Below are 14,999 nucleotides of genomic sequence, written 5' to 3'. Positions count from 1 at the left end.
ATGCTGTAGAAGAAGTAAGTCATAGACATAAACAGTGATGACACAGGATAGAACGAGGCAAATGCTGAGAGAGGTGAGGATGAAGTGCTCTGGGCTTTCACGGGAGAGAGAAGCTGCCAGAAGGTATCCGCAAGGAAGTGCACAATCTGATTTATGCACCTAAAAAGAAGACTGGCTGTTACCTGGAAATAGATTTAGGGAGGGTGGAAGCAGGGAGTGCTCCTGATAAAGGAAATAGCAAGCCTAAAAGCCAGAGGTGGGAAAGGGTTAGTGCAGCCTAGATCTGTGCATTGGAGCCCAGTGAACTCTTGATGAGGTAAAGTTGGAAAGGTTGGCAGGGGCCACATCTGCTGAGTTTTGAAAGAAGTTTGGATTTTTAATTTTGTCGTTACCGTTAAAGCACTAAAAAGCATGATGATTTCACAGATTATACAAAGACAGCGATTAGATCACCTTAGTGAAAAGCAGAGCATGTTTTTCAGTTTAGAACAATAGAAAGAGGGCCGGGCGCGATGGCTCAGGCCTGTAATCCCAGCACTTTGGGAGGCCGAGGCAGGCAAATCACCTGAGGTCAGGAGTTCAAGACCAGCCTGGCCAACATAGTGAAACCCCATCTCTAATAAACATACAAAATCAGCCGGGCGTGGTGGTGGGTGCCTGTAATCCCAGCTACTCGAGAGGCTGAGGCAGGAGAATCACTTGAACCTGGGAGGCAGAGGTTGCAGCAAGCCAAGATCGCGCCACTGTACTCCAGCCTGGGCGACAGAACGAGACTCTGTTTCAAAAAAAAAAAGAACATTAAAAAGAGGACCTGCTTATAGAAACACAATCATATGTATGCCAAGTGATTGAAATTTCTCGTAATTGTATGCCTCAAAAGGGCACTGTTTCTTATGGGAAATTTAAAATGAGATCCCGATGAACTGCTACTACTGATGATGATTATTCCAAGGCCTTGTCCTGAGTACAACCTGAGGAAATATTTTCTGTTTCCTTTTATTCTCCTAAGGCCACAGCTGGGAAACCGCCTTTGCCCCTTTGCTTCCTGTCCTAACCTGTTGGAGCTGCGTGTTTTAGTGAGGGGTGGGAGTGTTGTGAAGTGAGCCCGAGGGATCCTGCTCGCCTCACTCTATTGTTTAAGGAGGGGCTCCAGCTGCTTTGATCTGCGTCTCTGGGTGAGTGTGGGTGGTAGTGGGCAGTCCAGCCTGTGTCTGGCTGCCTGGCGGTCTTTCCTAAGAAGCACCTTGAGGGTCAGCAACTGTGTGCTATTATAGTTATTATTATAATAAATGCTTCAGTGCCAGAGAAGTAGCATACAGCAGTCAGACGCAATTACCATCCACGCACGCTTTACTAGACTTAAAGAAATCTGTGAAAATCTGACTCAAATGACTCCATTTCAGATGGGTTTATGTAGGACTTGAGGTAAACTTGCAGAGTCTCATTTCTTTGGCTGTGGAGAGAATGCTGGCTGGCAGAATCAAGGATTTGGAGGGAGCTGGAGTGAGGGGGCAGAAAGAGGAGAGGATGAAACCTTGAAGAAGTGTCCCTGGCTTTGTACCAATGAATAATCAAAGGAATGATGGATGGGACCTAGAACCAGAGTTCAGCGAAAGATGGAGGAAAACCTGCTTGTTTTGTTTACTGACCTTAGAATGGCTTCAGATCTGTTCAGGGTTTGAGTCTGATTTTTTAAATTTTATTTTCCGATGATGTGCAATATCTTAATGCCAGATCCTGAACCCATACCTGGGTTCCAACACACAAATCCTTGCATGAACTCTAGAATATACTGAGCTTTTTCCCACCTTGGGCTTTTAGGCTTGCTCTTTCCTTTGTCAGGGGCACTCCCTGCTTCCACCCTCCCTAACTCCATTTCCCCATAACAGCCAGTCTTCTTTTTAGATGCATACATCAGATCATGCACTGATTCCTGTTCAAGTAGGAAAACATGGATAACATGATACATGCTTAACACAGGCAAATATCTTTGGAAAAATAAAACATTAGCAACCCCCTTGGCTGGGTGCGGTGGCTCACGCCTGTAATCCCAACACTTTGGGAGGCTGAGGCAGGTGGATCACTTGAGGTCAGGAGTTCACAGCCTGGCCAACAGGGTGAAACCCTGTCTCTACTAGAAATACTAAAATATTCCATTGTATTTCAGAAGATTATAAAAGCTCTAAGGTGAATTTTGAAGTCTTCATCAGCATATCTATATTAAAAGGAGATGACAGAAGCCAAAATAAAAGAATTATGGGCTGACAGGCAATTGGATTAAAATAAGCATCAGTTTCATTAAAAATGACTAACTTGAAGATAAATCTTTTGACTCCAGCACTCTAGAGGATCTAAGGTGACCTTGATGGACAGTGGAAGAAATCACAACATGGAACTCCCTGAATAAAAATTTATTGACTTAAAAAAAATACTAAAATTAGCTGGGTATGGTGGTACATGCCTGTAATCCTGGATGCTCAGGAGGCTGAGGCATGAGAATCGCTTGAACCTGGGAGGTGGAGGTTGCAATGAGCTGAGATCACACCACTGCACTTCATCCTGGATGACAGAATGAGACTGTCTCAAAAAAAGAAAAACAGCAACAACAACAACAACAACAACAAAAAAACAAAAAAAACCACACACACACAAAAATTAGCAAACTCCTTCTTTGAAATGTTACTGGCTCATAAAGTCTGATTGTTCAAGCATGCAGTATAGCCTCCCTATTAGATGTGATGTTTATTAAATTAATAAAATAAATATACATCTCATTGACCAAGGATAAAAGAAGGAAGGGGGAAAGGGGGCTTAAATCAGCAAAACAAAATCTACCGATGAGGTACTTTGGAAATAAAGATGATTTATCAGGAAAGAGTAAAAGAAAATCTGCAATAAAGTGATACAGACAAATAGTTTGATGTATTTGTTATGTAAACAATTCATAAGAAAAACATTGTGCCATAAGAAAAACATAGATAAATGGACAAAGATCATGAAGCAGACAATTATGAAAATAGAACTAAAACAGCAAACTGGCATATGGCACTTTCTACCCTCCTTCCCACCCATCTTACTACTTCCCAACTTCCTATGCCTTTCCACTGCTTTATATATTTCTCCCTAACAAATACCACTATCCTAATATTCTCTCTTGATATTACTTATTTATCTTGTTTATTTTCTTTCCCCCCAAATTGCATGTAAACTCCATGAGGGCTGGGACATCTGTTGGTTTTGTTTGCTACTGTATGCATCCCATTGCCTAGAACTCAGGGAAGGTCCAAGACAACCATCTATGGGTTTTTTAAAGTTCAACAGAACATTCATTCATTCATTTGTTTGTTAAAAAAAGACTAAATGCCTACCATGGACCAGGCACTGTGTGATATAATAGGGCTTCCTTTTTCCTTTTTCAAAAGCATGAGATGTGTTTTCTACCTGTTAGAACTGCAGAGTTGAGTGCAGAGATTTGCCTGTGGACACAGCTTTGTTTCAAAAATATTTTTTTTTTAAATTTTGGCCAAAATTTTAAAACCAATAGATTTCATACACAAAGCTGGATTTCTGTCTTCTTTTAAAAGAAGAGTTGATGTTGACTACAACAGGCATCAATTGCATGTGGCTGCAACTGGCAGGGGGTGAAGTGCTGCTTCTTACGCCCTTTGGGCAGAATCCCCACCACTTCCTGTTGCCTTACTCTAAGCCTGGCAGTGCCCTTTGGCAACTGGTAGTTGCCAAACCATGGTAGTAGTTGGGCAGGTATTGGTCACAGAATAAAGACCACATACAAGCTACATTACACCGTTTTATTAAGCCCAGTTGCAGGAATATTCTAGAATTTTAAATAGAAAAGTTGTTTCCTGCCCCCCGCCCCCCCTCACCCCTAGTAGCAAGAGTAAATAATAAATGGTTTTAGGGAAGTTAGTCTCAATTTGGGAGATGGTTTGAGAGAGACCATTTTTCAAACACATTAATGATGAAAAGCATCATTCCATGCAAAAGAAGCTTGGAACAAGCTCTCCCATCATTTTCTTGGTGGGACCATTTCAAAGACTCAATACTGAGTTAAGTGCAATATAGCTGGGTGTTTAATCTCAGTGCAGCTTGGTAACTTCAAAGTCCTGCAGGCAAGGCTGTAGAGAGTGTCTTCACGGAGTTCTCATGCAATGCAGATACCCAAGGCCAATACATTCCCCAGACATGAGACCCATACATCCCCTCACTCTAGATGGCATTGCCCTTGGCTTTAAGGGAGACCCATTTGAAAGGAAAGGGGTATGTTTGCAATAGGCTTAGAATCTGTTGGGCAGGCTCTGGAGGGGAGATGCTGGCTAAGGACCTCCATCCCTGGAACCGTAATGCAACTCCATTGAAGGCTGTGCATTTAAAGGACAATGGGGCAGGCATGGTAGCTCATGCCTGTAATTCCAGCACTTTGGGAGGCTGAGGTGGGAGGATTGCTTGAGGCCAGGAGTTTAAGACCAGCCTGGGCAATACCACGAGAACCTGTCTCTACCAAAAAGTAACATATTTAGTTGAGTGTTGTGGCATGCATCTGTGGTCCCAGCTACTCGGGAGGCTGAAGTGAGAAGATGGCTTGAGCCCGGGAGGTTGAGGCTGCAGTGACCCGTGATCACACCACTGCACTCCACTCTGGGTGACAGAGTGAGACTCTGTCTCAAAAATAAAACAAAAGAAAATAGGCTGGGTATGGTGGTGCACACCTGTAATTCCCAGCACTTTGAGAAGCCAAGGTAGGCGGATTGCTTGAATCCAGGAGTTTACGACCAGACTGGGCAACATGGTGAAACCCCGTCTCTACAAAAACAAAAAACAAACAAACAGAAAAAAAAAACCACTACAAAAATTAGTTGGGCATGGTGGCACACGCCTCTATTCCCAGCTACTTGGGAGGCTGAGGTTGGAGAATCGCTTGAGCCCGGGAGGTTGAGGCTACAGTGAGCTGAGATTGTGACACAGCACTCCAGCCTGGACAACAGAGTGAGATCCTGTCTCAATAAAAATTAAAATTAAAATAAAATAAAAGAAGGACACCTATTATTTTCAAAGTAGAGCTTTAGAGGAGGAGACAGAAGAGGAGCGATGTGATAGAAAAAGATTATAACAAGTTTATATATTTTGAAAAGATTGCTCTGAATAAATATATAATGAGCTGCCCTTATGAAGTTAATTTTTACCACCACAAAGCATGTTCTTTTTTTTTTTTTTTTCTTTTTTGAGACAGAATTTTGCTCTTGTCACCCAGAGTAGAGTGCAATGGCACAATCTCAGCTCACTGCAACCTCCACCTCCCAGGTTCAAGTGATTCTCCTGCCTCAGCCTCCCAAGTAGCTGGGATTACAGGCACCTGCCACCACTCCCAGCTAATTTTTGTATTTTTAGTAGAGACGGGGTTTCACTATGTTGGCCAGGCTGGTCTCGAACTCCTGATGTCAGGTGATCCACCCTCCTAGGCCTCCCAAACTGCTGGGATTACAGGTGTGAACCACTGTGCCCAGCCCATGTTCTAAATAAGAAAGGCACAATGAAAAATTTGTAGTTATTTTGAGATTGCTTCCAAAAGGCATCCAGGGCAGGGAGGGCATTGGCTCATTGGGTTAGCCAGATGAAGAACCTCGCAAGGACTGCTGAACAGTGAATTTAGCTCTTGTACATGCATAGTCATGTACTTGGTACAAATTTCACAGCACATGACAGCTGTGTGGCACATCTGTTGGAGATCCAAAAAATCAGTTTCACAAGCATTGGTTGGGAAAGATTCAGCTTGGCACTAGTTCTGAGAAAAGCCCTGGGACTTTGAGTTGTGTGCAAATGTAATATGCTGTAAGTTCCCTGAAATGTTAGTCTTTGCCCATGGGATAAAAATATCTAGTCCTGTTACAAGCCAAGCTGTTTAAATCACACTTGCAGTACTGGTCATATGAAGAAGGATACTGGAAATTAGAATTTGTTCCTAGGATGGTAGACAAGAAGAATCTAGAAATTATGACATAGGAAGTGGTTGAAAGACTTGGAGATGACAGATCTGTAGTCCAACTTGAACAGGAAAAGACTAAGGAGGGAGATGCCATAGCTATCTTCAGATTCACAAAAGCCTGATGACGCAGGGCCCTTTGGATGTAAAACAACACCTAAAGATTTTGTCTGTTGGATAAATAAAAGAATAAAAAGAGAGTAGGGGTGTGTGTGTGTGTGTGTGTGTGTGTGCCTGAGTGCTGTATGTATCTATGTGTGTTGTGTGTGTATGTTTTCAGGCAAGAGCAAAAACACATGATGAAAATTACAGAAAGAGAGGTAGATTTAAAACACCATATAAAAATGTTACTGTTTGTAACAACCAAGCTGAATGACCCTCTATTAGGGATTTATAAAAAGAATGTCTACATGCAATGGTAAACTCAATCTTGAGAAGGAACATAAAATGGAAAGATGAGGGCTTTGGAGTCAGACACATCTGGGAGCAAATTACATCTTTGCCATTTAGCTGTGTGACTTTAGGCAAGATACCTAGCCTCTCTGAGTATTTGTTTTTCCATCTATTAAATGGGGATAATAAAACCCATGTTAAAATGTTGTGAGAATTAACTGAGCTGTCGAATGTAAAGTCCTAGAAACAGTACGCTTTGGATAAGTGTTAGCTGACTTTTCTAGATTAGATGTCATCCAAAGTAGAAAGAGTGAGTTATAGAAATTACTGTAAGGCAGTCACTTAGCAGGTCCATTAGATGTACGTGGTCACCGCTGGGCATGGTGGCTCACACCTGTAATCCCAGCACTTTGGGAGGCCGAGGCAGGCGGATCACCTGAGGTCAGGAGTTTGAGACCAGCCTAGCCAACACTGGCGAAACCCCATCTCTACCAAAAATATAAAAATTAGCTGGGCATGGTGGTGCGCACCTATAATCCCAGCTACTTGGGAGGCTGAGGCAGGAGAATCACTTGAACCCAGGAGGCAGAGGTTTCAGTGAGCTGAGATCATGCCACTGCACTCCACACTCCAGCCTGGGCGACAGAGCAAGACTTGGTCTCAAAAAAAAAAAAAAAAAAAAGATGTACATTGTCCCCTTGTATTGTCAGTGCCTGACACAGAGCCTGCACAGGGAGCCACTCAGCAGGTGATGGCACATCTGTTGACTTTATTGTCAGCACTATGGTTAAGTCACGCCCTAGAAACATATTCTTAATATGGCAGCATGGCCAACAGAGACAGCCTGTGTAGGGAAGGGAGGTTGGTGTTGGCATCAGACAGAGGTTCAAATCTCAGTTCTCCACTGGGTGGAGTTACTTCACCTTTCCGAGCTGCATGTTTCTCTTCTGAGGCAGTACGTGTTTCATGGAGTGAGTGATGAAATCGCATATGCAAAGGCATTTGATATTCTTTTCCCAGAGGGATCCTCTTTACAATCCAGGGAGGCAGATAATGCAGTCTGTATGGAAGAAAAAACAAGATTCAGAAAATTGAAGTGATGTGCCCAAGGAAATAGCAGAATTGGTATTTGATTCTTTCCTTTTAACCTGAAGGCCCATCATCTCTCTCTCCGAGACCATGACGGAAACATTTTTTGGTGTCTCAGTGTGCCGGGTACTATGCTGGGTGTTTCCGTGTTTCGCTTCTTTGCTGTTCGGGTCCTCATGGAGATGTTAGTCACTTTGCGAGTCTCTTTGGAACATCTGCAGGATGGGCTTCCTAGATACTTGAGAAAGGTCATTCTTCATGGGACACTTGGCTTTGGGAGGAGACATGTGCCCAGACGGTCACGTCCACTCCTTGCCTTGACGGGCACCGGTGGGATGGGTGTTGTGTATCTTGAGCAGCGACACCATCGGCTAATAGCTGTGCTGAGTCCGCAGCTGCCCATCCTCAGGTCTCCGTGAGCCCACAGACTTGCTCTGTGGGATTGCAGTGTTTTGAAATGAACTCCTTGCAAACATTTAAATCAGAAATATCCGCATAAAAATGTAATTTAACATTTTGGGTTTCTCTCGAGGAACTGGACAGTCTGGCAACCCTGAGCCCATGTTCTCCCAGACAGCAGCCCACCAGCATTGCATAGTGCCTACTTCCTTTAAGTGGAGCAGGCGTCCCCGGGGTCCCTGCACTGCCAATTGCACTCCCATATCTTCCTCCCGCAAGGAGTGTAGGTTACCATATAGTACTCATGCATAATTTCTATCAATAATAACATAAACACCTGCTAGAACAGTTCCTGAGGTGTTTTTTTTTGTTTTGTTTTGTTTTTTTGTTTTTGTTTTGACAATCTCTTTTGTATGCTTCCTCCCCAGTCTGTGATTGCAATGGGAAGTCCAGGCAGTGTATCTTTGATCGGGAACTTCACAGACAAACTGGTAATGGATTCCGCTGCCTCAACTGCAATGACAACACTGATGGCATTCACTGCGAGAAGTGCAAGAATGGCTTTTACCGGCACAGAGAAAGGGACCGCTGTTTGCCCTGCAATTGTAACTCCAAAGGTAGCTGAAAAGGGCGGAAAGAGGGAGAGGGAGATGGAGCAGTGGGGAGACAAGAGGGAAGGAAGGAAGGAGGAAAAGAAGAAGGAAGGGAACAAGGGAGGAAAAAAGAAAGAAAACAGGGAAAGCAAGCAGGCCAAGAGGGAGATGTTCAACTTCACGAACAACTGGGAACCTACCAGACATTGGTCTTTTTAGCAGTTTCAATCTGAAAGGAAACATGTTTCTCTTAAGTAGGGGTTGGTGGAACCAGCTGGGACCTTGAGGGCATGTTGTCTTGAATTCTAATACAAAGAGTCACATTATTAACTTTTCCAGGCAGGTGACAGTCTTTTGCAAGCAGATGACAAAGGAAGCTTGCACTCTTTCAGGGATAGTTCTTCATATCCATAGCCATCCATTTGACCAACCTCTTGAAAAATAAGGAATTAGAAAGATCTGTTTCTAGTGCTGTGCTAGGTGCTAGCAATATGAAGTTGTACTAATAAAGGAGACAGATAAGTAAACAGGAAAATTGAAGTCTTTCATTAGGTTGCTAAAAAGATAAAACAAAATAACAAATAGGAAACACCTAATGGGGTGGCTGGTTCATAGGAGAGCTAGTTTGTTTGTTTGTTTTGTTTTGGTTTTTTGAGACAGGGTCTCACACTGTTGTCCAGACTGGAGTGCAGTGGTGCCATCTCGGCTCACTGCAACCTCCGCCTCCTAGGTTCAAGCGATTCCCCTGCCTTAGCTTCATGAGTAGCTGGGATTACAGGCACCCACCACTACGCCCAGCTAATTTTTTGTATTTTTAGTAGAGATGGGGTTTCATTATGTTGGCCAGGCTGGTCTCGAGTGCCTGACCTCGTGATCCACCTGCCTCAGCCTCCCAAAGTGCTAAGACTACAGGTGTGAGCCACCGCGCCTGGCTAGTTGTTTTTTTTTTTTTTAAAGTATCCCACACAGTGCTATATTCATATAACTGTAGGTCTTTGCTGTGCACACAGATACATACACTGTGCTGTATTCATTGTGGACAGACAGTAAAGACAAGTTAGTAAATGTAAAGGGGGAGAGAGAGGTGGTTCTGTAAATAAGATTTTTTTTTAAACGGTTCATTTGTCTATTATCTTTCTGGCATTATCTACTTTTCTTTGCTAGAAAGTGTTTAACAGCATCCTGTGATAAATATTGATCCACTTAAAGCATACAGCCTTATTGCATGGCAATGACTTAGTGTAGTAGGTCTGTGGAACCAACTGATAGCTGCAGCTTGAAAGAATCTAAAAATGGGCAGATTCTGGTGCAGCCATGAGTTGCTGGTAGAGTGGGTTGGGAGTCTTATAGAAAACTGGGTGACCCTGTGGTGAGATAGACCCATATCGCAGCAGTCACCCCCCAAATTCACCTACGTTGCTGTCACAATGTGGTTTGACTCAGATTAGTTTAGCTTTGTTGTGTGGAATTTGCATCCAGAATCTTTTGGATTTAGCAGTCCTCCCTATGAATCAAAGAACTTCATAAAAAAATTAAAAGACAAATTATTCCATTTTAATGGGCATTTAACCTCTCTGAAGAGCTCCTATTGCCTTAGGTCATGCAGCTTCATTGTGAGTCACCAGAGTTGGGTCATCCCAGTGAAATGATCAGTGAGAATGAAGCTAGAAATTTAATTGGCTCAGCTTGAAAGCCTGGCCTGAAGACGAGGTTATTAGTCTCAGGGTAGACCAGGAACCTGCTGCCTAGCACAGAAGGATGGTAAAGAAGGATTTACCATGTCATCTCTTCTGTTTCAGCATGTAGTCTACTGCTTGCCCAGTGGTAGTGAAACTGGCTCCTTCTTTTTATTTGGATAATAGATATCCCAGACTCAGTGGGAACAGCTTGGCAGGAAGTGGTGGAGCCCAGTATTGATTTATGTCTTATATGATAGTTAACATGTGCCATGTGCCAACCCTGGGCCAGGCACTTTTCTAGGTGCTTTTAATCCAGTAATTAATTAATCTTCACAAATAACTAAAGAGGGGGCTATGTTTTTTCTCATTTCACAAATGATGTAGCAGAGACTTAGGGAGGGAGGGGAAGAAACTTGTCCAAGGTCATAGAGCTAAGGGGCAGAGTAAGAGTTCAGGACCAGGTTTGATGACATCAAAGGTAATAATGTAGAGTACAGTGGTGGGTTATGGAGCCAGGCAGCCAGGGTGCAAATCTGGACACAACCACCATCATCATTAGGTCACTCTGGGCAGGTTCCTTAACCTCTTGCTGCTCCAGCATCCCCATCTGTTAAAGAGTGTTCATGATATTCATGTCATGGGATCCTGTGGAGATAAAATGGTTTTTGACAAGCACATGGCGGGCAACTCAGTAAATTGTGAATTGATGTAGTTGTTTTTCTTATTAAGACAGTGGGGAAACTGAGACCTAGAAAAATTAGTGAATGGCCTAAAGTCTTCCAGCAACTGATTGCAAGAACTAAAGTTGTAAGCCAGATCTTCTGATCAAGAATAGTTCTCTTATTCCCTCCATATGAAAGAAAAAAAAATCAGAATGGCATTTTTCAATGCCCAAAAGCAGACAATTTATGTGTACACAAAAAGCTTGATGGATATTATTTCCTAAGATCTGACTAATGCTTTATAATTTTCCAAAACATTTTCATAGATGATGTCCTTCTTAGTCCTCATAACAGTCTGACAACAATGTGTTAACACATCCACTGTTAAAGAGATGAAGAAACTGAACTTTCAGGGTCCAAACTGCAGAGGCTGAAAGACACATTGGTGACAGAGACTGTTCCCACCATGTGCTGTCCCCAGCTGCTCCTCAGCTGCACATGTCACCAAACCACTAGCACAAGTTTAATTCCCTATGTGATTTCTCAGTATCCCAATTAGCCAGAGGATATTTTTCACTTTCAGATAATAACTTGACAGGGAAATTTGTTGTATATTCCATTTCAAATGCAAAATAACATGTCTTACAAAAAAATGCTATCATTACATGTATGTCAAATGAAGCCAATGGCATTAATAAACCCCAGAGTAGTCACCAATTTTGGACTTTATATCGATTTCCCAAAAATGCAGAAATTAGGCTTATTTTTAGATTATGACTTTGTGGGCTCAGCAACAGGGCTGAGTTATCTTCAGCTCTTCCAACCACATATTTAAGTCCTGATAACCTTTTGCAGATACTTTGAAATTCACTGTGCGTGCAAGTTTTTTCCTCCCATGACAGCTAAGTTTTTGAGGTCTATGTGATATTGGACTTACTCTCTTAATTTTATATTTTTTTACATATCTTTGATGCTGACAGTGTATTATTCAGACTATAACATTTGAGTAATTATTTAAAACATGTTTTTAAATGCAAGTGTATATATTTTTAAAAGGGTTCTCAAAAGGATGCAAATTCTCTGTTTATATGTTTTGTTTATTTGTTTTTATTGGGTTTGTTGTTGTTGTTTTGAGACAAGATCTCACTCTGTGGCCAAAGCTGGAGTGCAGCGGCTCCATCATGGCTTACTGCAGCCTCAAACTCCTGGGCTTAAGCAGTCCTCCTGCCTCAGCCTCCTGAGTAGCTCGGACTACTGGTGTGTTCCACCATGCCTGACTAATTTTTTATTTTTTTGTGGAGACAGGGTATATGTTGCCCAGGCTGGTCTCAAATTCCTGGGCTCAAGAAATCCTCCTGCCTCAGTCTCCCCTAACTGCTGGTATTACAAGCATGAGCCACCATGCTCGGCCCTAAATTTTAAATATTTATCATTTTTTAATACCTTCCTGAGTCTTCAAATGCATGTAGGCTATATCTATATAAAGCATGAATGTGCTTACTGGGACACAAATTTGAAACAGGAAGTTATTCCTTATCTATTCTTTAAAACCAATTGTTCACAATCCCTAAGTACAGTTCATGATGTGGGAATTGGGGCAGGTTGTTTTTTTTTTTGAGTGAGACTTTGAAGAACCAATGCTATTATTTTGGAAGTTTTGGAACATGAAATAAGTTAGTCATATTCAGAGTTAGAGCCTGAATTACTTCTTCCCCCACTTTATTAAAATAATTCATTTCTGAAAAACTACTGCAGGGAGAGTTTTCTGAAGTTGAAAGTGTAATAAATTTGGATGCAGAAAAAATGTGTTTCTGATCCCCAAATCAGCATCCATTCATGTTAAAAACAACCAAATTTCATCATGAGGGACTTCTATTTAACATTACTTATCAGAGCATTATTCAAAAAGGAATTTTCCTTCCTTCTGCTGACCACTCACAGAGCAATGATCATGACGTCTCTAAACATCAAACCAAATAGCCTCTCTTCATTCTCATCTTATTTAAAAGCTCTCTTGCCTTAGGCTCTGAAAACCTTCCCTCTCTCCTCCTCCCCTCACCCTCCTTAGACCTCTCCTCCCTGCCTTCCATTGCTCATTGTTTGATTAGACCCTGCCCTGAGACTTCTCCCTCTCCAATCATCCTCTCTTAATAGATGGGCTCTATCTCTGTCCTCACCACTTCCCCTCCTCTCTCCATCTACTTCTGGACTGATCTCACATTTACTATGGCTTCCTATTCAGCCTGTGTGTTGAGGGCTCCTAGATCTTCATCTCTAGACTCTGAGCTCCAGATGAACATTTCCACCTTTACATGCCCCTAGAAACTCAAGTTCATATACCCAAAACTAAACTCATTATCTTCTCTTGATAATTCAACCTGAGATCTTGGTCCTCCTCCTGTTTTCCCTGGTTTGGTAAATAGCATCACAGTCCAGCCAGGTGTGCACTCTGGGAACCTGAGTGTCATCAATGTGATCCTCTCTCCCTCATCATTCCTAACCCAAGAGTCACCTAAATCTGTTTGTTCTATATCCACAGTGGCTCTCACAATGCTTCCCTCCTTCTCTTCTCACTCAGACCCCTCTAATCCAGGCCATCATGGCATGGGAGGAGACATGCTGATCTTGCCTTCTCCAAGCCATCCTGCAGACTGCTCTAGAGTTCTCTTTCTAAGTGCAGGTCTGAACTTGTCACTGCCTGCCTAAACCTCTGAGAGTTCCTATTATGCAGAAATTGATCTGTTATTCTGCTGTGAACTTTTAATTCACTACTAAATAGCGTGAGCTAATACATATAAAGTGCCTAACTCAACATCTAAGGAGATGCTCAAAAAATGTCATTTATGCTATTATCACTGAAGGCTCCTTCAAGCCTTGCAAAGTTGATATGTAGATGTTCATAGACTCAAACTGTAAATGCGACTCATTTATTTCACATTCCACATGCTGCATAAAGTCTTCATACAGGCACAGAACCGATATCTTTATCGATTTGAATTCTACTAGTAAATTAAAAGTTCACAGAAAGATAATAAATTTAAAAAACAAGCATGTAGCGACTGGTCAATGTTCCCTTGACTTCATAGACTATGGATAGCCTAATCATTACAGATACTTAAGATATAGGCTGGGTGCCCTGGGTCATGCCTATAATCCCAGCACTTTGGGAGGCTGAGGCTGGTGGATCATGAGGTGAGGAGTTCGAGACCAGCCTGGCCAACATGGTGAAATCCCGTCTCTACTAAAATACAAAAAATTAGCCAGGTGTGGTGGCACATGCCTGTAGTCCCAGCTACTCAGGAGACTGAGGTAGGGGAATCGCTTGAACCAGGGAGGCAGAGGTTGCAGTGAGCCAAAAAAAAAAAAAAAAAAAAAAAAGATATACAGATCATGGCCAGGTGCGGTGGCTCATGCCTGTAATCCCAGCACTTTGGGAAGCCAAGGCAGGCAGATCACCTAAGGTTGGGAGTTCGAGACCAGCCTGGCCAACATGGAGAAACCCCGTCTCTACTAAAAATACAAAATTAGCTGGGCGTGGTGGTGCATGCCTGTAATCCCAGCTACTTGGGAGGCTGAGGCAGGAGAATCACTTGAACCCGGAAGGTGGAGGTTGCTGACCTAGGCAACAGGAGCAAAACTTCGTCTCAAAAAAAAAAAAAGATATACAGATTATTTTACAATTCCACTGAATTGCAGGGGAATTATAAGGTAGCTGAGGTGTACCTAGCTAGCCTTCCACCTCATCTTTTGGCTTTCTCTCAGCTCCTTCCACAACAGCCCAGCCCTCCTCCTTGGCATACACACATTAGTTGAACAGATTTCTGGGCACCTGCCTTGTGTCAGGCACCATGCTGGGCAGTGGGAATACGGCAGGTGACATAAGGTGAGATCATCCTAAGTCAAGTAGGGCTGAGGACTGGGGTAGGGGTGGGATGGGATTTTAGATGCAGGAGTCAGAGAAGATTTCTCTAGAAAAGTAATATTTAATCAAGACCTGAGTGCTGAGAATGTGCCAACTAGGGGAAGTTTGAGGAAAGAGCATTCCAGACTGAGGGAGCAGCAAGTGCAAATACCTTGAGGGAAGCTGCTTAGCACTTTGCCTGAACCAAGAGAGCTGGGTCGCTGGAACCTAGTGAAGGAGGGTAGGAGATGAGGTAAGAGAGGTAGGGTCTTGCAGATCATGATA

At 42.7% G+C, this 14,999-nt stretch overlaps 1 protein-coding gene across 2 annotated transcripts in view; it reads left to right on the top strand.

Moving 5' to 3' along the window:
* Nucleotides 1-14,999, top strand: part of LAMC2 (laminin subunit gamma 2) — an 83,885-nt gene that overhangs the window by 38,597 nt on the left and 30,289 nt on the right. For both annotated transcript variants that reach the window (XM_009439410.5, XM_054656585.2), the window contains one exon: nt 8,308-8,496. In XM_009439410.5, coding sequence (XP_009437685.3) covers nt 8,308-8,496 — 189 coding nt within the window. The remainder of the gene's footprint in view (nt 1-8,307; nt 8,497-14,999) is intronic.

The sequence above is a fragment of the Pan troglodytes genome, chromosome 1 (assembly GCF_028858775.2).
Source record: "Pan troglodytes isolate AG18354 chromosome 1, NHGRI_mPanTro3-v2.0_pri, whole genome shotgun sequence".
Lineage (NCBI taxonomy): Eukaryota > Metazoa > Chordata > Mammalia > Primates > Hominidae > Pan > Pan troglodytes.
This window is presented reverse-complemented; position numbering and strand designations above follow the sequence as displayed.